At 38.3% G+C, this 25,607-nt stretch overlaps 5 protein-coding genes across 12 annotated transcripts; 2 read left to right on the top strand and 3 right to left on the bottom strand.

Moving 5' to 3' along the window:
• Window positions 1-188: 188 nt before the first annotated feature.
• LOC133716948 (uncharacterized) lies at window positions 189-2,841 on the bottom strand. The gene is made up of 2 exons (XM_062143579.1): window positions 1,789-2,841; window positions 189-625 (listed from the first exon to the last, which is right to left on the bottom strand). The coding sequence occupies exons 1-2, from the start codon at window positions 2,209-2,211 to the stop codon at window positions 317-319; spliced, it is 732 nt and encodes a 243-aa protein (XP_061999563.1). The 5' UTR covers window positions 2,212-2,841; the 3' UTR covers window positions 189-316.
• A 221-nt stretch (window positions 2,842-3,062) lies between these two features.
• On the bottom strand, window positions 3,063-4,737 carry LOC133714925 (probable rRNA-processing protein EBP2 homolog). Its single transcript, XM_062141207.1, has 2 exons — window positions 4,613-4,737; window positions 3,063-4,149 (listed from the first exon to the last, which is right to left on the bottom strand). The coding sequence occupies exon 2, from the start codon at window positions 4,138-4,140 to the stop codon at window positions 3,238-3,240; it is 903 nt and encodes a 300-aa protein (XP_061997191.1). The 5' UTR covers window positions 4,141-4,149; window positions 4,613-4,737; the 3' UTR covers window positions 3,063-3,237.
• A 2,748-nt stretch (window positions 4,738-7,485) lies between these two features.
• Window positions 7,486-10,740, top strand: LOC133714850 (enolase). The gene is made up of 17 exons (XM_062141112.1): window positions 7,486-7,631; window positions 7,750-7,813; window positions 7,991-8,055; window positions 8,148-8,195; window positions 8,297-8,383; window positions 8,478-8,558; window positions 8,666-8,767; window positions 8,843-8,923; window positions 9,004-9,078; window positions 9,249-9,311; window positions 9,404-9,484; window positions 9,561-9,755; window positions 9,839-9,889; window positions 10,012-10,100; window positions 10,183-10,234; window positions 10,339-10,395; window positions 10,484-10,740. The coding sequence occupies exons 1-17, from the start codon at window positions 7,563-7,565 to the stop codon at window positions 10,562-10,564; spliced, it is 1,341 nt and encodes a 446-aa protein (XP_061997096.1). The 5' UTR covers window positions 7,486-7,562; the 3' UTR covers window positions 10,565-10,740.
• A 385-nt stretch (window positions 10,741-11,125) lies between these two features.
• On the bottom strand, window positions 11,126-14,909 carry LOC133714982 (peptidyl-prolyl cis-trans isomerase FKBP53). Of its 2 annotated transcripts, none has more exons than XM_062141275.1 (11): window positions 14,758-14,909; window positions 14,423-14,499; window positions 14,042-14,283; window positions 13,814-13,944; window positions 12,980-13,295; window positions 12,699-12,815; window positions 12,041-12,284; window positions 11,796-11,880; window positions 11,671-11,712; window positions 11,529-11,577; window positions 11,126-11,439 (listed from the first exon to the last, which is right to left on the bottom strand). In XM_062141275.1, exons 1-11 carry the CDS (start codon window positions 14,771-14,773, stop codon window positions 11,358-11,360), a joined length of 1,401 nt encoding a protein of 466 aa, XP_061997259.1. In that variant the 5' UTR covers window positions 14,774-14,909; the 3' UTR covers window positions 11,126-11,357. The 2 variants fall into 2 exon arrangements, with proteins under 2 accessions (XP_061997259.1, XP_061997260.1); XM_062141276.1 differs by having other exon boundaries at window positions 12,980-13,181.
• Window positions 14,910-17,848: 2,939 nt separating this feature from the next.
• LOC133715696 (uncharacterized) lies at window positions 17,849-23,815 on the top strand. 7 transcript variants are annotated; one of them, XR_009849182.1, is made up of 4 exons: window positions 17,849-20,544; window positions 22,530-23,160; window positions 23,307-23,357; window positions 23,446-23,815. XR_009849182.1 is itself a non-coding variant. In XM_062142304.1 (1 exon), the coding sequence occupies exon 1, from the start codon at window positions 18,185-18,187 to the stop codon at window positions 20,546-20,548; it is 2,364 nt and encodes a 787-aa protein (XP_061998288.1). In that variant the 5' UTR covers window positions 17,850-18,184; the 3' UTR covers window positions 20,549-20,744. The 7 variants fall into 7 exon arrangements, 1 of the variants encoding a protein (XP_061998288.1); XR_009849183.1 differs by having other exon boundaries at window positions 22,530-22,754; window positions 23,004-23,815; XR_009849181.1 differs by having other exon boundaries at window positions 22,530-22,754; window positions 22,959-23,815.
• The last annotated feature ends 1,792 nt before the right edge of the window (window positions 23,816-25,607 follow it).

Genomic DNA, 25,607 nt, shown 5'->3' with positions numbered 1-25,607 from the left:
GAATTTGAGTGGATGTTGTTTTGTTATAAACTCATGAGTGATTTAGAAGTTCCCAAATCTGATTCTGTGTCTCTCTCGCAGAAATTAAGTCAATAACAGCACTTAACGGTTGAGTTGATGGTCGAATTAACGAATGACCAAGATTACTCAAATCTTTTAAGTACTAACCTCAGGGGAGAGATGGAAAGAAAAAAGAAAAAAAACGAAAGGGAACCAATTTGTTGAAAGTGAAACAAAAATAAAAAGAGAGACTTTGGGCAAGTCACCAATTTTAGCAACACACAAAGCAGTGCATTAGTTGTTTTACACTGCTGGCTTAGAATATGCATATGCATGTGGTTCTTAAAAATTCAGCTTTCCACGCTTGATTAACCTTCTGGATAAATTCTTCTACTCTTGTCCTCAGCTCCTCATCATCAGCCTCAGTTTCATCGTTGCCATTACCATATATGATTTTGCTCACTATTATATTATCAGGAACTGCATGGTTGGCCTTTGGTGGTTGACTGACTTGCATTGAGGCATTGCTCTCCAGCCTCTCCTCACTAACTTGTTTAGCACTTGTACCTTGTTCATCTTCCTCATGCTTGCTTGTTGGTAGACCTTCTGAGGTGAATTGAGCTCTCTACATGATCGTTGGAGATGGATTTTGAGCCTAAGAGGATAATGGCTATGATCAAATTGCAGAAGCAGAAGATGATGAGAGAGTTGGAAGTAGCCTGAGTGAGCAAATCTAATGTTGTATCAAGCATTGTTGTTGATATTGAAAGAACCAAACTTTGTTAACAAAATGAGAGAGAGAGAGAGAGAGAGAGAGAGAGATGTTGATTATCACAATGAGTGTCTCTATTTAAACCCCTAGTATATATGGATCAAGGAAAAGAGTGGGTGGGAAGCTTTATGTAGCAGAAGTTAAGGAGGAGATAATGTTGTGTAGTGTGAAAGCTAATGTGAAATGCTATAAAACATTTTCTTATTAGTCCTTTGTATACATTATAAATGAAAAGCTTCTTCCCAACTGCATTAGGGGCCTCATTTTCATTAATCAAATTAAAAGTTCATTGCACCGAACAAGAAGCTCACATGGATCCTTCTCAGCCTCTCCTAGACTCTTTGCTGTCTCTTTGACTGACCCCCCTAAAAATTTAGTAGCACTTTCAAGATAATAACCGACCATTAACTATAAGGTTAGGTAATAGCTGAAAGAGACTTGGAGACTTATACTAGTCCAAATTAAAGAAGACTTGAGGGTTGACTCACCAACTAACTTCAGACAATGGCATTGACATTGACTTGGTCCTCAAATTGACAGTTCTCCTAAAAATGGTGACCTAACTGAACATTGAACACTAAGCTCTATGATCATGCAGCTTACAGGAAGATGAGAAGTGACATAAAGAGTTGAAAAATGGTCCTGAAATTAAAACGAAGATGAGGAAAGCTGAACAGCTGCAGCTTACAGGAACATGCCCTTTGTAACTTTTCAAACACCTTTTCCCTTTCTATCCATGTGAGATGAGAATCAAAACATGTTTATAATACTTGGATCATCTAAAGAGGCTTTGCTTACATTCTGTTAGTCATAAGTCCTTTATATTTAAACAAAATTACCCTCCAAAACATAAGGAGAAGGGGTCAAGAACTACACAGATGAACAATTTTTGCTAAGGATTAAAATTAGAATTTCATTAGGTAAACATAGACCACATCAGAGTTACAATTTACAAAAGTTTCAGCTTGATCATCAAAACCAAGTTGCTACAAATTCAAAATGCAGGCTTTTTATGCCTTGATCAAAGGTGAGTTTCTCAGCAATTCTGCCCTCCATCCCCTGTTAACTTTGTCGATAAATTCTTCGGCTCTTCTTCTCAGCTCATCGTCATTGTCACACTCATTACTGACAGCAATCTGCTCATCAATGCCGGCTTTTTCATCGCTTGCTAGTTCTTTCTTGGCATTTGATACTTCACTACTGATAACAACTGATGAACTGGTGATACCCATCTGCTCACAATTAGCATCATGATCAACTTGTTTATCACTTGTAATAGTGTAGGTCACCTTTGAGCGAGGAAGTTCACTTTCTTGATCAAAGTAAGACCCGGGTTTGGAGCCCACGACGATCATGACTATGATCAAATTGCAGAAGCAGAAAACGTAGAGAGAATTCGAAGCAGCCTGAGTGAGCAAGTCCAGTGTAGAAACCAACATGGTTGTAGAGATGGGAGGGAAACTTGTTAATTAAGCTGCTCTTGATGAAGAACTAGAAGAAGGAGATTGGTATGATTTTGAAAAACGAAAAGGAGCTACTTAAATAGCTTGGTGTTGAGAGAAAGTGTAGGCAAGAAGCTCCTTTTAAGGAGGCCTCGCAAGGTGTGGTGTGAAAGCTATAGAGAAAACGACATGTAGACTACTAGACTATAGTATGTGTCAGTTATCAATCAATGGCAATCGGGATGAAACTTCCAACTCACTGTATAGTATAATGGGGTCTCCCTTACTTATATTTAATTAAAAGTCCACGTACCTCCTAAACAACCTCACATGGAACTTTCCCAGCACTCAATGTCATAAATGATTGACATTACATGAGTGAATCGACACTCGGATTTCCGAGTTTGTTACCTATGAAGCTTCTATTTCATTCAATTTTGGTAAATAAGATTCAAAATAAGAAAAGGGAAGAGGAATGAGAGCTGTATGTGAATGGTTTTGCATTGGTAGAGTACATAACTCTTCCAAATAGAAACAGTGCAGCTTAAAAGGCAATTTCATTCTAGCGTCTTGCACCCTAAAGACATCGAGTAAAAAACCGACTACCTGAGATGAATACAAAATCGATGATCAGAGAATAACCGAAGGAGTAAGTAACGATTCGTATTGAAAATGATTCTAAAAACTGGCGAAATACTGAAATGATTCATTCCAAGGAGAGGAGAAATCAATGACAATCGAAGCTCAACACCAAATATTTTGTTATAATCAACAAAATGATTCAGATAAACTTTGTTTGCAAAGATAGATTTTGACGGCAATTGACTTTAGCTTCATCAGAAGGACTAGACATAAAACTTTGCAGCAGCAATAATATTACTCCATACTACTTGAGAACAATTACAACGCACCGCAGACCTTAAAAGTTCACTTGTATTAGAATCAACACTTAAAATTAATAGGCTACACAGGCAAGCCCTTACCATAAAGAGAAACAAAACCACAAAATCAGAGAATTACAAATCACATCTTCCTTTTCTTATTTTTTGAGAAACCATCTTCTTTATTGAAGCCTCTCAAATCATTGGTGGTTTCAGCGACATTTTGCTTCCTGGAACCTTTCCTCCCACCAAATCCAAACTTGGAATCCTTGATTTCTCTCTTCTTTGGCTTCTTCCCCTTTCCAGCATATTTTGCCTTCCCTCCAGACCGATCTCCGGGAGCTACACCAGGCCTCTTATTACTTGACTTTTCAAATGGTTTCCCATCTTCAAAGGCCAAATCCAACTCACTTCCTTTGTCACCCCCAGCAAACCCACTTTGCTGCCTCTGCTTCCTCCACTTCTTCACAGACTCAATAGACTCCTTTTTCTGCTTAGCTCTCTCCTTCAACTTCTGGTTCTGAATCTCTTTAGACAATTTCTTGGCCTCTCTGGCCTTCCTTCTCTCATCAGCTTCCTCCATGTTCTTCTTCTCCACCAAAAGCCGGCTCTTCACTTTCTCCATGTGGGAATCCGACTTCACCATTTCCGCATAGTAGTCCTCAGGTCTCAGAAACGGAAGCCCCATTGACTGAAGCTTCTCAAAGGCCATCCTCGTTCCATTTAGAGCCTGTGTATAAAACGCAAGCTCCCTTGTCAGGTCATCATTCACATCCACCGGTTGCTCTTGCTCAATATCCAACGTAAGCCTGTCCACCCATTTAGCATTCTCCGGCCAGCTCATATCTCCAAGCTTCTCTAACAGACCATCTCTATTGTATGTAGCATTCTGGGCAGGTTCAGCCAATCTCACATCTCCTTCCTCCTCAGATTCCTCTTCCGATTCTTGTTCCAATTCTGACTCAGACACATCGTCCCCCATATCACTATCGTCTTCCAGTTCCTCCTCGTTAACTAGCATCGATTCTTTCTTAGATACAGCCATCTCTTAAATCTATCAAAAAGAAACACAATTCCATCTCCATCAGAATCATCAACCAGCACAAGAAAAAGCACTTCCCAACAGTTCATATATTCGAAAACAAAATCTAGATAACACAGATTCAGTCAAAAAAAAAAAGTTATATTCTTTAATCTCAGCAAACAAATAAGCATTACAGAATCCAAAACATTTCAATTTTTTCTAGCTTAACTCAATCAAATCAACCATATAATATCAAACTAACACAAGACAATTAAAACCCAATTGGGATAAATCCACAAACAAAAAACAGAAACTATTATGCCTAAATTTCTGGGCTGCTAAACCAGAAAAGGAAAAAAGAAAAACGAACGAGCTAGATTACTATAGAGCTAAAGTGAACCATGATGATTATATTGAACCAAGAGAGCTTTATACTGCGATGAACAATTAAGGGATTGAGAAATTGAGAATGGGTGAGTACGAAAGACTTTACCTTTGAACTACTGCGGCCTGTTCTAAAACCTTTGATAAAACCCTGGGTTCGAATTAGGTCGAGCAAGTGAAGAAGGAAGCAACTTTAGGCTTCGGGCTCAGAATGGGTGGGCTGACCCGCACCCACCCGAAGTTTTATTTTCTTTTTTCTTTTTTTGTTAAGCTTTTACTTCTTAGTTCCATTTGTTTAGTTCAATTTTTTTCAAAAATAACATAAATAGAAAGAATAGAAACATCCTAGAAAAATACATAAATAACATTCGTGGTGAAATTATGAGTCATAACTAAGAAATTATGACACTAATTTAAAAGTTTGTGTTTTGAATTATCCTTTAAGGATCATACTGAAATAGGCCAAATTGTTTAAAACATGTTTTTCTTCAAATTAACCTGTATTATAAGCTCACTGTTCGTGGAGCATGATATTTATAAAGGGTTCCAATTGAGAAGAACTGAAATCTCGAATGAATAATTTTTTATGTATTCTATTGTTTTCTAAATTTGGAAAATCGTAGAAAATATTTGAATCGAGATTTTTAAGTCACATCAGCTCGAAAAATGTTTAATAATTATTATTTGGTGGTGGAAAAATTTAAGTGAAAAAATAAGAACATGCGTTTTAGGCTAAAAATTGTGTGCTATAGTCCCATGATTTTGGATGAGACAAGCATGGTCCCTTTCAATGGGGATGAGACATGAACAAAATCGAGAGAAAGAACATCTGTCGAGTCTTGGAATTCAGCCCATAACAAATGTATTAAAAAAAAAAAGGTTTTTATCCATTTACACCATTTTTAGAGATTTTTTTCCCACTTACCCCATTAAGTTTTTTTAATTCTCTCTTACCCAATACACTCTAAGGGAGTCTTCCCTAATACCCCATTAAGATTTTTTTTTTGTTTTTAATTTTTTTTTAATACCATTTTACCCCTCACCCCTTTGTTACTTAGAGAGAGAGATAGAGAAAATGCAAGAGAGAGAAACCATAGGAGACTTCGCCGGAGCCCGGTCACCGGCCGCCGGAATCCGGTCACCGGCCGCCGGAATCCGGTCACCAGTCGCCGGAATCCGGCCAACTTTCGCCGGATTCCGGCCAACTTTCTTCGGAATCCGGCCAACTTTCGCCGGAATCCGGTCACCGGCTGCCACCCACCGGAATTTGCTGAAAATCTCACCGGAAAGTTTTTTTGCCCCCAATAGACATCTATTGCCCCCCAATAGACGACTATCAGCCTTGTATTGCCCCCCAGTAGACCTCTATTGCCCCCCAATAGACGACTATCAGCCATGTATTGCCCCTCAATATACGTCTATTGCCCCCCAATAGATGTCTATTGTCCCCTAATAGAACTTTCGGTTGCCAGAATATGAACTAATCTCCCTAAATTTAGACAAATAAAACTTTGTTTAAGAAAAAAAACGAAGAAATTATATCAATTTAAAAACGTCTATTGCCCCCCAATAGGCGCCTATTGCTCCCCAATAGAATTCTTTTTCTTCATTTTTCTTTCTTTCCGGGCCTTCTGCCTCCATTTTGCCAAATAAAAGAAGAAGAAAAGAACATATTGTATAAAGTAAACAAGACCAAATTAGATGATGAAATTTTTTTCAAAGCTCTGCATGTGTAGAAATTGTATAAAACTTTTTCTTTTTTCTTTTTTCTTTCTGCCTACACTTTACTAAAAAAAAAAAAATTATTTGGCCACCCAAAGAAATACTCTGGGCACCATATCGGAGCAAACCGAGAAATCCTCTGCACCGGTCGGACGTTGGGTGTTGCTGAGGGATCCAAGCTCGGCCTCTGTAGCACTGTTGCAGGATAATAATGGCCTGAATCAGAGACCATGGTAGAGAGAGGCTGTGAAGGTGAGACTAGGACTGAGGTTGAAGACCACCGAAAATCGTCAGATCCCCTTCTTGATTTCCCTCTCCAACGAGCTCAGCTCCGACAAGGCCCAGTCGACGCCGACATTCTGCTCCCCACTCAATTCGCCGCCTCCGACTCCTCGCAGAGGTGTACGGCGCTTGACCCCAAGCTCAATTACCGCCCAATGATCGGTATTCTCAGCCATGCCGGTGACGGCGCCTCCGGTCGGCTCAGTAAAGTCGCGCGAAGCATCTGGATTTGGAGGCTCTCGTCGTCGCCGTCGCTATCGCCGGTGAGAACGCCGTCGACGAAGACTCCGACGAAGAAGCGAGCTGCGACTGCGACTGCGCTCTGGCCGGAGGTGGATGCGTCGGAGTAGGATGAGGGGGTAGGCGAGTAGGGGAAGCGGTCAGGCTTGCTCCGAGCATCGGAGCTGGAGTTGCAGTGGCGTCCGTGCGACGGAGTTCGTCTCATTTGATTTGGGGGGGGAGAGAGAGAGAGAGAGAAAGAGAGAGAGAGAGAGAGAGAGAGATCGGAGGAGGAGAGAGATAGAGTGGCCGTGGATGTAATTAATTAATTGATTTAAGGGCAAAATGGTCATTTGGTGTTAAATTGGGTAGGTGGGAATAAAAATCTGTTGGTGGGGTAAATGGGATAATTTTTGCTCATTTTGGGGCTATGGGTCAAGGACCCAAAAAAAAAATTATGAATTTATGATATATAAATATGCCCAAACCTTCCAATAAGGTGTCAAACGCTAGAGTCCGGCCAGTTCAAAATAACAAAGATTGTTTGGGCCAGCCCGTTCAAGATACGCCCAAATCACTACTTTTTAAATTTCTTGGGCAAAAAGGCGCACTTCGGGCTCCCCGCATATTCCTTCTCATATTCCCCTCGGCGGCCCACGTGTACGAAGCAAGCAGTCCGTGATCGGCAAGAAAGCAATCACAGCCGTTGAAAAATCACCCCTGCCTTTTTCTTTACACGTGCTTCCCACCTCCCTATATAAACACACCCCCAACCCACTCCTCCTCGTCACTTCCTCAGTCCCACAGTTAGTTTCAGACTTTGATTCAGTGAAAAAATGGCGACCACGATCAAGCTTATCAAGGCCCGTCAGATCTTCGACAGCCGTGGAAATCCCACCGTTGAAGTAACTCTCCTACCTTCTCTGTCCGCCGATTTTCGTTAAATTTTTTGTTTCCCATTTTTGCGCATGTAAAACAGTAAAAAAGTAAATATTTGAATTTGTGTGTGTGTGTGAATGTTAGGTTGATGTTACTCTCTCCGATGGAACTCTGGCCAGAGCCGCCGTGCCGAGTGGAGCTTCCACAGGTAAAAAAAAGGTTAAAATCGATATAGTGAATAGTGTTCTGATTTGAAGAATCTAAATCGATCATCCTTGCTGTGTTTATGTACTGATTGTTGTTCATGTAGTGGTGGAGAACTAGGGTTTAGGAATGGTGGTTATAGGTGTTTTTCTCTGATATTAGATTGCTTCATTCTTGAAAGGTGTGTATGAAGCACTGGAGTTGAGAGATGGCGGATCGGATTACCTTGGGAAGGGTGTCCTGAAGGTATGTTGTTATTGTACACGCTGCGATTTCTGTTTCGCTTTTTATTATTGGAGGAGAGTTGATCTCTGTGATTTGATCTGGTGATGGTTTAGGCTGTGGAGAATGTGAATGGCATCATTGGACCTGCCTTGATTGGAAAGGTACTACTGTATAATTTTTTTTGTTCTTACGCGATTATATTCCTGTTCCAACGAGGCGATTGGTTGTTGATATATCTGTTTCTTTGTTTTGTGCATTGCAGGACCCAACAGAACAGACCCAAATTGACAATTATATGGTTCAACAGCTTGATGGAACTACAAATGAATGGGGTTGGTGCAAACAGAAGGTAAGATTAATATTTGTGGTCTTGGTACTTCTTTCACTTCAGTTTATTATTGAATGCTAATTCTTTTTTTTCTTTTCTTTTTTTATGTATGTAGCTCGGAGCAAATGCTATATTAGCAGTGTCTCTTGCTGTTTGTAAAGCAGGTGCCATTGTGAAAAAGATACCCCTATACAAGGTTTGTGTTGCGAAAGAGTGGGCAACTGCCATTTCATCTAGTCAATGTCATGTATGAGGTTCAGTGTCAAACTGCCAATAATAATGCCTTTACTCTTTACATTTCAGCACATAGCCAATCTTGCTGGAAACAAGACCTTGGTTCTGCCTGTTCCTGCATTTAATGTCATCAATGGAGGTTCTCATGCTGGCAATAAACTAGCCATGCAGGTAATTTTTTTTTGTTTTCGTCATAAGTGAGAAGTTGTGCCTTTCTATTGCAATCTTAAAGTTCTTCTGTAACAGGAATTTATGATTCTCCCTGTTGGAGCATCTTCTTTTAAGGAAGCCATGAAGATGGGTGTAGAAGTATATCATCATCTGAAGGTATTAAAATTACAGCTTTTTCGTAAAAGAATGAACTCCTATATGGGCCTAATCAATTGTCAACTTATTTTCTCGACCAGGCTGTAATTAAGAAGAAGTATGGACAAGATGCCACAAATGTCGGGGATGAAGGTGGCTTTGCACCCAATATTCAGGTATACATTTAGTATATTGACAAAAAAATGAATTTTAGAGGCTTTCTTCTCTTGTAGCTTAAGATGGTTACTAAGTTGCTAAAGATGACAGTTATTTTTCTTTTTTTCCCGATATTAATCAGTTTGGTTAGACAATGGGATGCTTATAGTCTTTTGATGTATGCTTTTAGGAAAACAAAGAGGGTCTTGAACTTCTGAAGACAGCTATTGCTAAAGCTGGATATACCGGAAAGGTTAGTTCTAACTTTGGAAGTTAAGAGCTGCTATAGTGCATATGGTTGGCTGAATGGTTATTTGATTCATTCCATGTTTTTGTTGGTGGAAGGTTGTTATTGGGATGGATGTTGCTGCTTCAGAATTCTATGATGATAAGGATAAGACTTATGATTTGAATTTCAAGGAAGAGGTAAACTATATACAGCATATCTGGCTGCTATGCGTTTATCATAGTTAGATGGCTGAACAACTTATTTCTGCTGCAGAAAAATGACGGATCACAAAGAATATCAGGAGACAGTCTGAAGAATGTTTACAAGTCATTTGTTACAGAGTATCCAATTGTGTCAATTGAAGATCCCTTTGATCAGGATGACTGGGAACACTATGCTAAGATGACTGGTGAAATTGGCGAGCAAGTGCAAATTGTTGGTGATGATCTCCTTGTTACAAACCCAAAGGCAAGCATATTCTATTAATACTTTTGTATGAAATTATGTTTGTGGGAACGAATAAATAACATAGTCATTTGTGGTTGCTGCAGCGAGTGGAGAAAGCAATCAAGGAGAAGAGCTGCAATGCCCTTCTTTTGAAGGTACATTTTTTTTTTTTATTCCTTATAAATACTATCTGAAATTAGACTGTTTATAGTTCTCTGGATGGTTTGTGCTTACTGCTTAGGGATGACCCTCATCTCCCTAATTTATGTTTGTTTAGGTGAATCAAATTGGTTCAGTAACCGAAAGTATTGAAGCTGTGAAAATGTCAAAACGTGCTGGATGGGGTGTCATGGCAAGTCACCGAAGGTAATCCATTCAATTTTCATATTTATCTTCACTTATCAACCTCACAGTCTTTGGCTTACTCGGTTTCTTTGTTTACTTTTAGTGGTGAAACTGAGGATACTTTCATTGCTGACCTTTCTGTGGGGCTTGCAACGGTAAGTGTTTTTTAAACTTTAAACCAAAAGCTTGTCTACCTTGTTCTATTATGGTAGTTTCTTAAGCTAATTTGGTGTGTGTTTCCGAGCGTCTGTTGAAACAGGGCCAGATTAAGACTGGAGCTCCATGCAGATCCGAGCGTCTTGCTAAGTACAACCAGGTAAAACTTCTTACGTGCGTCTGTGATTGGTGACTTGCTTCTAACAAGTTCTCTCTTTGACGGTTTGGCGCTTTTTCTTCCTGTGCAGCTTCTTAGAATTGAAGAGGAGCTTGGGCCTGCAGCAGTCTATGCTGGATCAAAATTCAGAGTACCAGTGGAGCCATACTGATTTCAATACTGGAATCCTGAAACTGTATTTCAACAAGAAGCCTGGTAGTTTTTGGTATTTTGATACTTGTAATCTGCTCAACGAAACTTCCCTAGTATTAGGAAGGTTCAGGAACATATCAATGTTTATTTCTATTTGAAAGTTCTTTTGGTAATGCATGGTTTTCCTTTTGGTTATGCGCTTTTTATTCTAATAGTCAGAATCAATTTTGAATGATGAGTGCTCTTAGTCTTTGCGGGCATCATACATTAAGTGAGGCTGCCAAAATTGAATTGGTCTAAACATAGTGATCGACTATTGGACAAGTAATGCAGCTCAAATCTAGAATTGTTAGGTGAGTTCAGAAATTAGCAGCTCAAATTTCTTGCCATAGTCTGAAAAGGATATTTACATAGAAAAAATATTTGAGAAGATAATAGTAGTTTAATACCTGAATCTTGAAACTAGTTGCATGGAATTAAAGTATTAAACTACTATTATCTTCTCAAATATTTGTTTTATGTAAATATCCTTTTCAGACTACGGCAACTTGGCAAGAAATTTGCAAATGCATTCTCTAGGTTAAAAATAAAAGCAACATACAAGTATTTATAATGTCAAATCACTAGAATTATGGTTCAGTAATATCACCAAACTGATCTTAATCTCATCAAAATGTGCATGTCTTCAAAACTGACATCAAATGATGTTCACAGAGATAAAGCGACTAGAAACAGATACACTCGTTTTTTCCAGACTGGTCTGCCCAGCAGAAAAAAGAAACTTAAAAAGTGGAGGAATGACAGCATCTGAATCAATTAACAGCAACCAACTCGACATCAAACACAAGCCATGAGTTTGGTGGTATCGCAGGGGGAGCACCTCTCTGTCCATACCTGCATCAAAGATTGATAAGTTGGATAACAAGCTCTAAACAGATTAGGGTACATGCTCCATGGAAAAGAAACAATGATAACCGTCATACCCCATTGATGGTGGAACGGTGAGTCTTCTTTTGTCCCCAACGCGCATACCTGGAGGTAGATATGTTTTAGAAGATGCAACAACTAATACTTTGTAAAATTGCAAATCAGATATAAGTGAAGTTTTCACGTTTAGAAACTTACCTTTAACCCCAACATCCCATCCTGATATAACTTGTCCTACACCTGCACGACCAATGGAAAAGCAAGATAAACCACATATAAAAGTTGAATTTGAGTACTTAATATTTGTCAGATGACATTGGTACCTAATGTGAATTTGAACGGTGGCCCTCTAACATTTGCGTCAAATTGTTTCCCATTCTTTAGCTTCCCAATGTAGCGAACACTGACCTGTAAAACAACAACTTATCTGTCATAAGTCAATTCAATAGTAAACAAGAAGCCCCAAATCCTTGATTTGGCCAGGAAAGACTTTATACAATAGTAAACAAGAAGCCCCAAATCCTTGATTTGGCCAGGAAAGACTTTATAAAGACGCTTGAGGACTTGCCTTCTTTCCCGGATCAGCTCTTTTGCCATCTGGTCGACCCATAGCAACCTCCTCGATTACCAATCCATTTGGAAAGGTTCTCACTTTAGATGACTTGCCATTGGTTTTTTCCATATTAGCAGCAGTTTGATCAGCATTAGTTTTTTCTTCAGTCTCCTGGGATTTCTTCTTGTTCTTCTTCTTCTTTTTTTTCTCCTCTGTCTGATTCTCAGTAGGAACAGAGTCCATTTTGATGTCAGGGCTCCTGTCATGTATACAAGCATAATTATTTTGTTCAATGGAAGAGCAAAAAGCAACTCTGTGCAAGCACAACAGTATTGACAATAGCAAGTTAGCAACTAGCAAATCTTAGACATTTCAGAAGATACTATCATTCCAAACTTTTCATTTCTCTAGATACTGCTAATTTGACTTGACTTCTTAGTAAAGAAAATATAGGGTAATGCAAGATATGATTTTAATGACTAATAAAAAAAAAACAGACAGAGATCAGATCTGAGCGATTTTGGATGGAAAGGAATCATACAGCCAACTTGTAATTGTTGTGAGCCTCATCATTTAAACCCGTTGATATGCAACGCTATTTAGAACCAAATCACCATACAACAAATAAAAATGTAAAACTATAAGATGCTGAAAGAAGATGCGCAAATCTCACTTCTCATTAGATAGCAGTTGTCCATGCTCATTTTTGCTCTTCAAGACCTCAGGTTGCTTTTCCTTTTCATCAGTACTTCCATCCTTAAGTTGCTGCTTTTTCTTACTCTTCTTTTGCCTGAGATCAGTTTGGAAAGAAACTTCAATAAACCCACAAAAACTGAAACTTACTGGGGCAACAGAACAGAAACACCTCCCTCTCCCAAATATATAAGTACAAATGTACACGAGTATATAAAATTACTACAAACAAACAACTAATGAGATGGATCAACTACCCACCCTTCTTGATGATCTTGGTCAATATTTTCAACCTTCCTTTTTAATCCAGTAGCATCATCACCATCTTTTGCTTTCCTCTTCTTGGTTTTCTCAGTTACTTTATCTCTGTGTCCTGTTGGTGATTCAGGCTTCTCAATATTGGTTTTGTTTTTCGTGGATATTGGAAAGCCATCGTCATCTTCACTTTCCAAAACAGGGACACCTGCACCTTTTGTATTGTTCTCAGAGCCATTTGATTGATTGAATTCAAGTAGAGGTTTAGATTGACCCTTTCCATTAGTAGGCTTGTCATCATCCTCAATCTCCTCAATTATAACTAAGAAATAAGCCAAATACAATTTTCAGTCAAGCTCTCTACTACAGAATGATAATGACCTGACATCTATCCAAAAGTCTGGGACACTAGACAATTGAGAATCCTGAACAAAGTGCAGCTGCACCATAATGGCTTAATGTATTTACCATGTAGATGAAGGCAAGATTTCAATGGCTCACACAGTTCAGTTAGATTATCCTATCAATGGTTGGGTGTACAGTAAATATTGGGGAAGTTGGGACCTACCTGAAACTTTTAACATTTCAATAAATAAAAAATCAAACTTTCAGCAAATAAGTTTTGATCGTTTAGTGCTCATTAGATGTAGCACGCAAAATCAGACACAAAATTTATATTAAAGCTATACCAAGTCATTCAAAATGTTTTAATATCTCATAAGCTTCCAACAGAAGAATATGGCAACGTTGACAAAACAAGAAAGAAGAGAGGACTGTGATCAAATGCAACTGAAATAAAAAAAATAAAATAAAAAATAAAAAAAAAGGTATCCAACATACCTCCACTTTTGGTAGGAGGTGAAGACCGGTCCATGTCAAGATCATTATCAATTAGCTCATATTGGTCATCACTACCATAATCTGATGACTCCTCCGACCCAGACTCACCAATATCCTCCTCATACGAATCTCTGCAGATATTACAAGGGAAATACTAAATGCCTGTAAAGAAATAGAGACAGAAAATGTAACTCGGAAAAGAATCAACAATGGTAAACATGTACTTACGACTCATATCCTTCTCCAACAGCTTCGCCTTCATCATAAGTCTCAAAGTAGCCAGAGAGATGGACGCTTTGTTTGCCAATGACCGAAAAGGTCACCAACTCCTCATCCTCCTCAAATTCAAGATTCAAGGGACACGATTCGTTCTTCTTAGGTACCAAAGAACACAAAAAGATAGGACTCTTATCTCCAACGGAACACTGAACTATGCTCCTCCCCTTTGAGTCGCCGAGACCTAAAGTCGCCTGATTCATCATGCAAGGTAAACAAACAAATTGACCATTATACTACACCCAATCCAACTCCACAAAGCTCCAAACAATCAAAATGCTCCAAAACAAAACACTAGGATTTGATTTTGAGCATCTGAAGTGAAAAATATACCTGAGTAATCCTAAGCCTTGCTTCCTCATCTTCTGGAAAATCAATAGGATACTGTTTCCCTGGTTTTACTTCAATTCCTATAATTCCATTTTCACAAAACAAAAAAACAAAACTTAGTGTAACCAAAAAAAAGACCCAAAACTTATTGTCAATTCAACTTTTAACCATCAATTTCTCACAAGCCAAACAGGGTTTTTAAAAGGGTATTATCAAAATTCAATCTTTCAATCTCTGATAAATCCTAGAACCTCCATTTTTAGATTCTTGACATTTCAACATGTGAAATTGAGGAAATTGATGAAGTCAATAGATAAGAAAGTGATGAGAAAACTAACCCCAAAAGCCGCCCATTGCTATCGTCAAGTTTGGCTCCCAAAGCTCTGCTTGTGGTTCGGAGCTTTCTCTCTTAAACCCTAGACAGCGCGCCTCGCTCTCGCTTTGCCTCTTAAACCCTTCCAAGTTAGGGCACTCAAGGATATTCTATGCACCTACACGTGGCGCCTTGATGTTTTATGTGGACGGTGGTGATAGGGACACGTGTCGTTAGGAACTTGACGCGCGAAATTTGAACCCACGGGTTTAACCCAAACCCGTTAACAAGAAGAAAGGCTTTTCCCTTTCTAATGTTTTAGGTTAAAAAATGGTTACATTGACCCTAAATTTTTTATGTTTGGATTTAGCAAATTTAAATCTTTCTTCCGTTTCTCGTTTTTTCAGTTTTGGGTGGTCCTTTGCATATGAAAATAGGTAATTGAGACTTGTTTCAAAGTGGGGAATTTGTTATCTTAATTCTACTATTTAAAATAACAATCACAATGATAGTCTTATGACAAATAGAGTGATGGCAAGACTTGTTGCCCTAGATATTACATTAATAATACAAATAATTGCACATACTTAATACTTTGTACCATTTGAAATGATGAAGAACACGATTTAAATACGAGTTATCTAGACCTCTAAGGTTTGGTAAATACCTAGAGTAACTTGTACGTATTATGATTATATAAAGCTGAAAATTATGGTTGGATTCCACCTGGGACATACTACACGTGTGTTCATGTATGGGTAGAAGACATTGAGTAATAATAATAATAGTGGGAAATTATGAAAAGGTGATTCAGTAATCTGAGCAAATATAATTATTAACTTTTTCTTTAATCAAAAATACTTATTAGTTTATGACTCCTTTGCTTTCCACCGAGTCATTCATGCACATGTAAGCCCTATCTCCTGTATCACGTGCATGGTACGTTTATCCTACGTAAGAATCCCTCTAAGCGAAAATTATGTATCCATTTTGATATGGACCCAAACTATGATTGTTTTGGTTTTGATAGCTTCCTTCAACTATTCTTTTTTTTTTTTTAAAGAAGAGTAACTTGCGTTTAAATAAATACAAACTATGGGAATGACAAGCAGTGATATCTCTTTTACCCATGATCTGATTCTGTCGTTGAAAATGCAATTTTTTGATGGGTCCATTTACATATGGATAGACTAATTACATCAAATTTAAATGCTTGTTCAGATTAATCCGCATCATTTTTCAGTTCCACAGATTTCCATGTCCAAAAGGAAAAATTTGAAGTAGACCTTAGATCTTAAAGTATGTAAAGGTTTAGGTTAGACAGCACTATATGGTTTAGGTGAAAATGTCATATCCTCTTACCCAAAACATCATATATATATACTTTTTGACTTCTTTCCCATTAGTGGTACATGTACCTTCTATTTTTATGTAAAATATGACCATTTCTACTGATATTATAGGTTCTTGCTCTGAATGATTATATTCATGTCCATTTATTGGATAATGGATAATGAATGTAGTAGTGATCACATATAATTAGTTTTAGCCAAATTGTTAGTGAAACATGAAAGAACTTCACATTTTATATATTGTGAAAGTCTAGGGAGGAAGGTAATAATGTACCACAAACAAGATTATGTCCAGATCCATGTACATTAGAGTAGCCTCTTTAATCTTCCCTTGGGGCCAAAATCAACTTCAAAACCATTTATCTCGAATTTTAAGGGAATGTCTAATGTATCACTCACTCTTGATCTTGTAATGCATTGCAAAATAATGGAATAGTAACATTATTTAAAAATAAAATAAAAGATAAACTAGACACATGTAGAAGTTAGTTGAAACTTACTATATATTATCGTGAAACACCATATTCATATTTCTACATGAAGCATGTGAACGTTAGTCACTTAATCCGCAAAGTAAAATTCTAGTTCATGAACTCTTATTAGAGACCATGAAACATAATGGAATTTAAATTTTAGACTGATCGATCATGTGTTAACATTTAACAATTTCATATTATTTATGTGTTAAAATAATTTATCAACAATTTTCGTGGTTTACCAAAAGATGAATTTCAATCACAAAACTAAAAGGAGTATTATGTCAGAGTCTATTCACTATGTAACTGTACAGTTGTAGTAACATGTAAGTTTCGATTGAGATTATATCTATTATGGTTAAGATAAGACTTCCCAACTGGCAACTACTTTATTCCCAATAGCTCAGTAAAACTGTGTGGTTTACTGTATACAATATCGATCGTGACACTTTATGTGACAATACTAATTAAAAAATATTAGTGTGAATTTGGGTAAGAGGATAGGACATTAACCTTCATGGTTAATGTGAATGTGTCATCACCAATCATCATTGTGTTTGTGTACAAAATATAGCAAACAGAAATTAATTTAAAAAATGATACAAGGTTGTCAAACTACCTATCTATTCAATAGATATGGAAAAATATGCAGCGGAAACTATAGAATGGAAAAGGATATTCATAATGTATGAATCGGCATTAAAATAAGCAATTGTGCAGCATATAATCTGAATTATACATTTAAAATGTTATATTCTTTGTTTTTAAAGTAACAAGATCAAATGAGCATTTATCCTAGGAAAGTTGTTGTAAAAAGAAAATATATATTATATAACATCTTGGATGATTAATTTCATAAGATTTATTTCTAATTGTCGCGCGAGACACATTATTTTTCGAGATCGAACAAGCATTTATCTTTATTCCGGACTTACGATTTGGGTAGCCCACTCCTATAAAAGTTAATATTGTTTTTTCCTGAATCAAACGGAGAATCTATCTATACATATACATATGAGTGAGTGTCAAACAATGAAATCTGATGCAAAAGAATAACCTCAAAAAAGAAAATTCTAAAGATTTGCGTCCATTTCCAGATTCTAATTTGAATACCAACGGGAAACATTCAAAGTGGTTATGCAACATGAAGACGAAAATCTGGTGGAAAAAAAAAAAAAAAAAAATCTTCACAGAATAAGAAAGTCTTTGAGGAAAAAAGAAGGTCAGAAGAATAATGTAATGGAAATAGGAAAAAAAGGTAAAAGCTTTATGTTTTGATGATGTCAAATAAAATTCTCTCTCTTCTCTTTCTCTCTCACTCTCCTGCAGAGTCTGCAGTAGTCTCTGCACTATATCTATGTCTCCAGTTCCTCCCTCATTTCTGTTCTTCCACATTCTCCTGAGCCTAACTCAGAGAATCTAATCCACCCTTCCAAAAGCTCCAATATGTTTTTTTTTTGTTCCAACTCATGGACCTCTGCTTAAACCCAAAACCCAGCTCGCCGCCGGCGACATTCTCCCCCCAAAACCCACCACCATGATAGACCAACCCAATAATACTACCAAACCCACTCCGTTGTAACAAAGACCCATCATTTTCTTCACTCAAATTCCTCCCACTCCAATGGCCTCCACAAACTCAAACCCAAACCCAAACCCAAACCCATCGGACCCACCTCTCTCGCCGGACGACCTCGCCGCCCGAGCTCTGAACAAACGCTACGAGGGTCTGGTCACCGTTCGGACCAAGGCCATAAAGGGCAAAGGGGCTTGGTACTGGACTCATTTAGAGCCCGTCATGGTTCGCAACCCAAACACCAACGTCCCCAAAGCTGTCAAGCTCAAGTGTCTTCTCTGCGACGCCGTTTTCTCGGCCTCGAACCCCTCCCGAACCGCCTCCGAGCACCTCAAGCGCGGCACGTGTCCGAATTTCACCTCCGTGTTGAGACCCAACTCGTCGGCGTCGCTGTCGCCGCAGCCCATATCGTCTCTGCCGTCGCCGTCTTCCCACAATCACAGAAAACGAAGCTCGCAAATGGGTACTCCTCTCTCTCAAGCTCCTCCCACCTCTGCTTCCATTCAAGTACATTCTTTGGCTATGATTGAGTCGTCTCCCGGCTTTTGCGGCGGAGACCTTGGTTATCATTCGCAGGGTCCGAACCCGAACCCGAACCCGAATCCGAATCCTGTCGGGTTGAGCCACCACCAGCACCACCACCATTTGGTGTTGTCGGGTGGGAAAGACGATTTGGGTGCTTTGGCAATGTTGGAAAATAGTGTCAAAAAGCTTAAAAGCCCCAAGCCTTCTTCTGCTAATGTTTCACTTACTAAGGAGCAGGTTCATTCTGCACTTGACTTGTTGTCTGAGTGGTTCTATGAGTCTTGTGGGTCTGTCTCGTTTTCGAGCCTCGAGCACCCCAAGTTCAAGGCCTTTCTCGGCCAGGTGGGCTTGCCTGCTGTGTTGCAGCGTGAGCTTTCGGGTCCTCGGCTTGATGCTAAGTTTGCTGAGGCTAAAGCCGAGTCTGAGGCTAGGATAAGGGATGCAATGTTTTTTCAAGTGGCTTCAGATGGTTGGGAATGTAATAATTTTTGCGGTGGGGAGGAGAGTATGGTTAAGTTTATGGTTAATCTTCCCAATGGGAGCAGTGTTTTTCAGAAGGCTGTGTTTACTGGAGGGTCAGTTTCGTCGAAATATGCTGAGGAGCTAATGTGGGATGCGGTTACTGGGGTGTGTGGGAATGCTGTGCACCGTTGCGTGGGGATTGTTGCTGACAAGTATAAAGCCAAGGCATTGAGGAACTTGGAGAGTCAGAATCATTGGATGGTGAATGTTTCCTGTCAGCTACAGGGGTTTGTTTCTTTGATCAAGGATTTTAACAAAGAGCATAAGTTGTTTATGGTTGTTACTGATAATTGCGTGAAGGTTGCAAATTTTGTAAATACCACCACCGAGGTTAGGCGGATTTTTCAGAAGTACAAGATGCAGGAGCTTGGCTATGCTGGGCTGCTCCAAGTTTCTTCTTCCAAATGCGATAATTCTAAAAACTATGCGCCTGTTTATGCAATGCTGGAGGATATGTTGACCTGTTCCCGCATACTCCAAATGGTTGTCTTGGATGATTGCTATAAGGTGGCATGTGTGGAGGATCCAAGTGCTAGGGAAGTTGCAGCGATGATTCAAAGTGAAGGATTCTGGAATGAACTAGAGGCAGTTTATTCACTTATGAAGCTGATAAGAGGGATGGCTCAGGAGATTGAAGCTGAGAGGCCATTAATTGGGCAATGCCTGCCTCTTTGGGAAGAGTTGCGAACAAAAGTAAAGGATTGGTGTGCCAAGTTTAACATTGATGAAGGACCTGTTGAGAAAATAGTTGAAAAACGCTTCGCAAAGAATTACCACCCAGCATGGTCGGCTGCATTCATACTTGATCCACAATACCTGATGAAGGATGCTAGTGGAAAGTACCTTCCACCATTCAAGTGCTTGACGCACGAGCAGGAGAAGGATGTAGATAAGCTCATTACCAGATTGGTATCCAGGGAAGAAGCGCATGTTGCATTAATGGAGCTCATGAAATGGAGGACAGAAGGAATGGACCCACTTTATGCTCAGGCAGTTCAGGTTAAACAGCAAGATCCTGTTACTGGAAAAATGAAAATTGCAAACCCGCAGAGCAGTAGACTTGTGTGGGAAACTTGTCTAAGCAAGTTAAACATACTGGGGAAGGTTGCAGTGAGACTTATCTTCCTCCATGCAACCTCATTTGGATTCAAGTGTAATTGGTCTTTCATGAAATGGATTTGTGTACATAGGCACTCAAGGATAGGCCTGGAAAGGGCAGAGAAGATGATATTCATTGCAGCTCATGCAAAGCTTGAAAGAAGGGATCTCTCTAACGACGAAGAAAGGGAAGCAGAGCTGTTTGCGACTGCGAGTGTTGATGAGGACATGCTGAATGAGGTCCTTTCCGATGCACCCACAGTGTAATGTTTTTCTTTTTTACTCCTCTAGGATTCTGTAATTGTAGGGCTTATTGAATTCTTTCATCTTTCTTTTTTCTACTATTTATACTTCACATCTAGTTAAAAATTTTGCGTGATTATTGCTTGGAGGAAAGGATAATGTGAAGGAATTTCAGACATTGTATTACTGGAACTTGCATATCTTCATGATTCTACTGAAATAGTCGATCCCTTGGCAAAAAATGATTGTGGATTTTCTGGGTTTTCTGAGAAGAGTCCTTTCTTCTTTATAATCATAACAGTGGTCCAGGATAGAACATACGTTAGAGCATTTTATCAAAATCCAAACCTATCTTTAATCCTCAGTTAAGAAAGATAATTGGGAAAATGTTTAGGATATGTGCTTTGTCGGACATTTTGTTGTTGTTGATGACTTGATAATGACCGATACTAGTTATATTTTTGCTCTGTTGGTTTGATAGTAAGTATGAAATGTTAATCCTGCTTATATTATTTTAGATAATTGTATTTACAGTATTAGATGAGGTTTCTGACAAAACATGTGATTGTTAATAGTCTTTGATATAAAGATTGAACTTTTCAAGTGTTCTTGACTATTTGTGCATCAATTTGCTGAGATTAATATTAGTATTAAGACAATGTTGCAAGATGCCCAACTAAATACATGAACACAACACAAACCGGAAGTGATATGCATATATGATGGTTTCTCTGATACATAAATGGAGATAAGTGTATGGAACTTAATTAGAAAATTGAAATGGCAGCACCATAGTTAAAGTGATCGCATATACTGCAGTACTAATGTGGATTGTAGTTACGATATGAATAACTTTCTGAATCAATTGAAGAGTATAGAAACCAATTTGGCCACTTGTCTCCCATTGCATCCAGCCTTTCCTGCTCCTCAAATCTCTTTTTTGAGTATGATATACATTGTTTAACTTGGCAATGGAGTGGAGAAGTGCTCACCATGGAGCTTTCATGGATACCTCTGTTAGTTTTCTGTACTTTTACGCAAATGTGAAGGCAATGTGGCACTTGTGTATGTGCTTAATGCAGTCAAATTGTCTCTTGATTGGCCTGCCTGATCGAGTAGAGTTAGATTGTGAGAAAGATAGGTCAATGATGATTTCTAAGCTAATGTGTAAAGTATCATGTTGAACAGTATCTTATGGAAACAAGATACTATCATGGAGCTTTCATGAAGTGGTCATCATGAAACTTTCATGGATACCTCTGTACTTTTACGCAAATGTGAAGGCAATGTGCCACTTCTTGTATATGTGCATACTGCATAGGGTGTTGTATATGTGCTCATTCTGCTAGAATGCAGTCAAATTCTCTCTTGATTGGCCTGCCTGATCAGTTAGAGTTAGATTGTGAGAAAGATAGGTCAATGATGGCTTCTATGGTAATGTGTTAAGTATCATGTCGAACAATTTGATATGCTGGTAGTGCCATTTCCAGTGTCCCAAGTCTCAGAATTAGACAACTTTCAAGCGTAGACACGCAACCATATAGAGATAACAAATGTTTTCGGAATAGTACTTGCATAATTGCATGGCCTCTTTCTCCATATAAGCTAATTTCTTCCTCTGTATGGTAAAACCAATTTATTTTTTTATTTTCACAATTCTAAACTTTTGTAAGTTTATTGATTAAGTTTCACAATTTGAGTTCTCAAACCTAATCCTTTTTAGCTTGTAATAGTTCAAAGCATTCTATTTGTATTTTCTCTAACCTTAATCCTGATATATATAGCTATGCTACAAAGGTTCAGGACTTTTGCTGAATATAGTTTACACCAAATCACAGAACATCTGTAATAACCGATTATGGACATTTGTAGCACATCTTTATGTTTGGAATCAAGTGGCATTCTGTATGTAGTGTAGAGCCTGCTGTGCTTACTTGAGAAAACAAATTGCTAAAGGACACAAAAGTGGCATTTTGAAATCTTTGAAACTTCCTTTCTGCTGCAGACTAGGGTTGCTTGAATCGGTTGGGTGGATGGCAAACCAGGCTTGAGAGTCATCACATGGGTCAACCTCGTAAGAATTTGAGAGCGAATCTTTGTAGCCAAAGACCCTCCGTGATTAATCAGGCATATATGTTGGCATATCAGTTTATGTAATTGAAGAACCCCACCATGAGAAGTGGGTGTCCATCTCAGTGCTTTACTTGTCATGGTCAACGAAAAAGTTGAGGTATAAGGGCCCTTGTTTCCTATCACTCTCTTCTCTCTATCTCTCTCACAGTATGTCTCTTTCTGTGTTTTTGTTTTTCTCTCTACGTGCGTTTAGTGATATGTTTTGAATTTTTAACTCAGCTCATTACCATCATCTCTGATAAATTGTCATTTAAACATTCAAAATCTTGTACTTTTAATCTCCAACTGGGCCATGTTACAGATTACATATCTAACATTGAAGATTTAAGTTTTGCGCGGTTATCAGTTAGGCCAGCCATGATTGCTAAAAAGTCTTGAGCACAATGGAAGCAAAGATGGTTGTCTCCATGAGGAGGTGCATAAGATAACAGAAAGGGATTTTGCAACGAACTTGAACTGAATTTTCAAGCTAATTTCTGCAATTAATGTTGACTTAATAAGAGGTTGGTAGTTCTACTTGTGGTGATGTTTTTACATAAGTAATCCCCAGCTCTCTTTTGACTTTGGCTCCCAACTTTTTGAAAGTTCATATATAATGTTTTACAATAGCACTTAACCTAATGCAAAATCTCTCTTTCTACGATGGCAGGCTGGGATCTGACAATGGCTGTGAGTGTATATTTCATTCCTGATTTAAATGGTGAGAAAGAGCCTGGTTTTAGTAATAACTTTATGTTGACAGAACATTAAAGTGTGTGCAACTGTGCATATTCCACCTTGTTTTGCAGAACCCTGTATATTGGATTCAGGCAAGTCTTGACACTAGCAGGTGCTACATTCGAGTTTCATTACTCATGTTTCCAAATCATGAGAAGGAATAATTGTATACGTATTCTGATACAGAAAGAGTTGAGACATAGGAGATAAGGACATATACCAAAAAGGCATTGTGAGGTCCCTGGTTGGACATAATTTTAACACCTTAAAATAGGGAACTAGTAGTCCAGGTTGCATTGCAGTTTATGATGCTGCACCAAACTGTACCTCATTTTCTCTTGCTGTAGAAACCCAATAAAGAAGTTTGGCCAAGTATCAAACTGTGAAAATTACTAACAGGGCATTGAATGAAATAAGTTTTCACTTTCTTTCTGAGTGTAATTATTTGAGTACGTTAATTTCTGTGTTCTTTACCCTCGATTTTCTTTTGCTGCTAAATTTTGGTGGAAAAATAGCGGATCCTGTCGGCAAGGCCAGGTAATACTGACTGCTCACCAACTAGAAGAGAAAGCTCTTTTTCACTTGTATAGTATGGATTCATTGTTCACTCCACTCATGTTTTTGTTAAAGGGAAAGTAGATATAATGATTAGTAGTATAGGACAACACTCTTTTCTACAAGAATCTTCACACTTTCAATGCTCCTCCATAATTAACTTTTCTTTATATCATCTCCTCTTTTTTCTTTCCACTTAATACTCCTCTTGATTGTTTTTGAATTTGAAGACCCCCCCCTCAATATCCATGTACGTGAGGTGAGATTACATATGATATTGAAATGAATAGGTACACATTTATTATTGTGGCCCTTGTTTGCCTTCTGCGTATTTAGGAGGAAACATGAAATTTTCTTTCCAGATTTCTTTATGTTCATCAATAATTGAGAAAGTTCACACAGAAAAGTGAACTGTTCATAACAATATTATAGTGATCATTGAATATAGATTCTATGCTGAAGTACATGATTTTTTTAAATCAAGTAGAGTCTTTTGGAGTATTGAAATGTTCCAAGTTTTTGCACATGGCTTGGGTAAAAGTTAAGGTTAAATTGGCTATTGATGATGGCTCGTGGAGGGATTATATATCCCAAACCGTGTTTGTGCTTTGTATTATACAGTGTCTCTCTATCCATGATTTGAATCACATGAACTTCAACAATATGTATGATGGCTTATTATTGCAATGATCGTACCCTAATCAATTTCATTCTCGATTCTAATCTAACCACTGAGCTCTTCAATCTCTCTTGCACCTAAATTTGGGGTCCTTGAGTTTTGAGTTTAATGACTGGGGCACCTACTTTCTCCAGTCTAACTAACTAACTATAGACTTAATAATGGTGATTTGCTTAAAGCTTGAAGCTTGAAGCATGAAAAGTCAGTCTTATAGTAGCCTATCTAAGATCTTGAATTTTTGAAAAATTTGATAGACACAGAGTACCACCTAGCATTTAAACACTTCCTCTAGATAGTAATTTGAAACATTACTGTTTCTGTTGTAGTTTCCTATTATAATTTGTTCATTTGGCCGTTTTCTCCATGATCAACCCTAAACCCCTATTTTCGTCCGCATCAACTGGCCTCATTATAATTCTTGTCCTGAGTAAAAATACCACAAACAAAATTAGTGGTGTGCACCCCATCAAATCTCTCATCTAATACCAATAGTCATGATTTATGATCATTACCAAAACATTACATACCTCCCCCCCCCCCTCCAATAATTAATATTCCTCCATCCATTTTATGATTACACTTTTTTGTACGGGTCATAGTTGGCCACCCAAAACGTATTATTGTACTACAGTTTTCATTTTGGGGCAAACCAAATTTCCATTTGTCCACGTTAGTGCTAGGACTTTATAAAAGAGGATGTGATGTGGCTTTGTGGTAGAGTTAGTATGTAATTATTACCGTTGGTTAGGTTTACTTTTGCTTGCTTAACGGAGCTAAAGCCCAATCGAGAGCTCTATGTTTGGGATCTTACTATACTCTTAGACTAGACATTGGTAATTCTAGAATGCAACCCATTTGTCTAACATAATTCCATCCTTCATTTTTGTGCTTCATCATATTCCATGCCAAATTAAACATTAGCAAAAGATAATTGTGCGATTCACCGACTAATCCTGGCAAACTACACATATGCCTCTGCATCAGAGGGCCATGAATACA

The sequence above is a fragment of the Rosa rugosa genome, chromosome 6 (genome assembly GCF_958449725.1).
Source record: "Rosa rugosa chromosome 6, drRosRugo1.1, whole genome shotgun sequence".
Lineage (NCBI taxonomy): Eukaryota > Viridiplantae > Streptophyta > Magnoliopsida > Rosales > Rosaceae > Rosa > Rosa rugosa.
This window is presented reverse-complemented; position numbering and strand designations above follow the sequence as displayed.

What these genes read in the sequence shown, in the direction of transcription:
- LOC133716948 (XM_062143579.1), bottom strand. Translation starts at nt 2,211, where the DNA reads ATGTTGGTTTCTACACTGGACTTGCTCACTCAGGCTGCTTCGAATTCT. An exon ending in GAAACTCACCTTTGATCAAG is followed by an intron (nt 626 to 1,788) that starts GCATAAAAAGCC and finishes ACGATCATGTAG; the next exon opens with AGAGCTCAATTCACCTCAGA.
- LOC133714925 (XM_062141207.1), bottom strand. Translation starts at nt 4,140, where the DNA reads ATGGCTGTATCTAAGAAAGAATCGATGCTAGTTAACGAGGAGGAACTG.
- LOC133714850 (XM_062141112.1), top strand. Translation starts at nt 7,563, where the DNA reads ATGGCGACCACGATCAAGCTTATCAAGGCCCGTCAGATCTTCGACAGC. An exon ending in GCCGAGTGGAGCTTCCACAG is followed by an intron (nt 7,814 to 7,990) that starts GTAAAAAAAAGG and finishes CATTCTTGAAAG; the next exon opens with GTGTGTATGAAGCACTGGAG. An exon ending in AAAAGATACCCCTATACAAG is followed by an intron (nt 8,559 to 8,665) that starts GTTTGTGTTGCG and finishes TTTACATTTCAG; the next exon opens with CACATAGCCAATCTTGCTGG.
- LOC133714982 (XM_062141275.1), bottom strand. An exon ending in CAAGGCTTAGGATTACTCAG is followed by an intron (nt 14,284 to 14,422) that starts GTATATTTTTCA and finishes ATGATGAATCAG; the next exon opens with GCGACTTTAGGTCTCGGCGA. An exon ending in GTTGGAGAAGGATATGAGTC is followed by an intron (nt 13,945 to 14,041) that starts GTAAGTACATGT and finishes TAATATCTGCAG; the next exon opens with AGATTCGTATGAGGAGGATA.
- LOC133715696 (XM_062142304.1), top strand. Translation starts at nt 18,185, where the DNA reads ATGGCCTCCACAAACTCAAACCCAAACCCAAACCCAAACCCATCGGAC.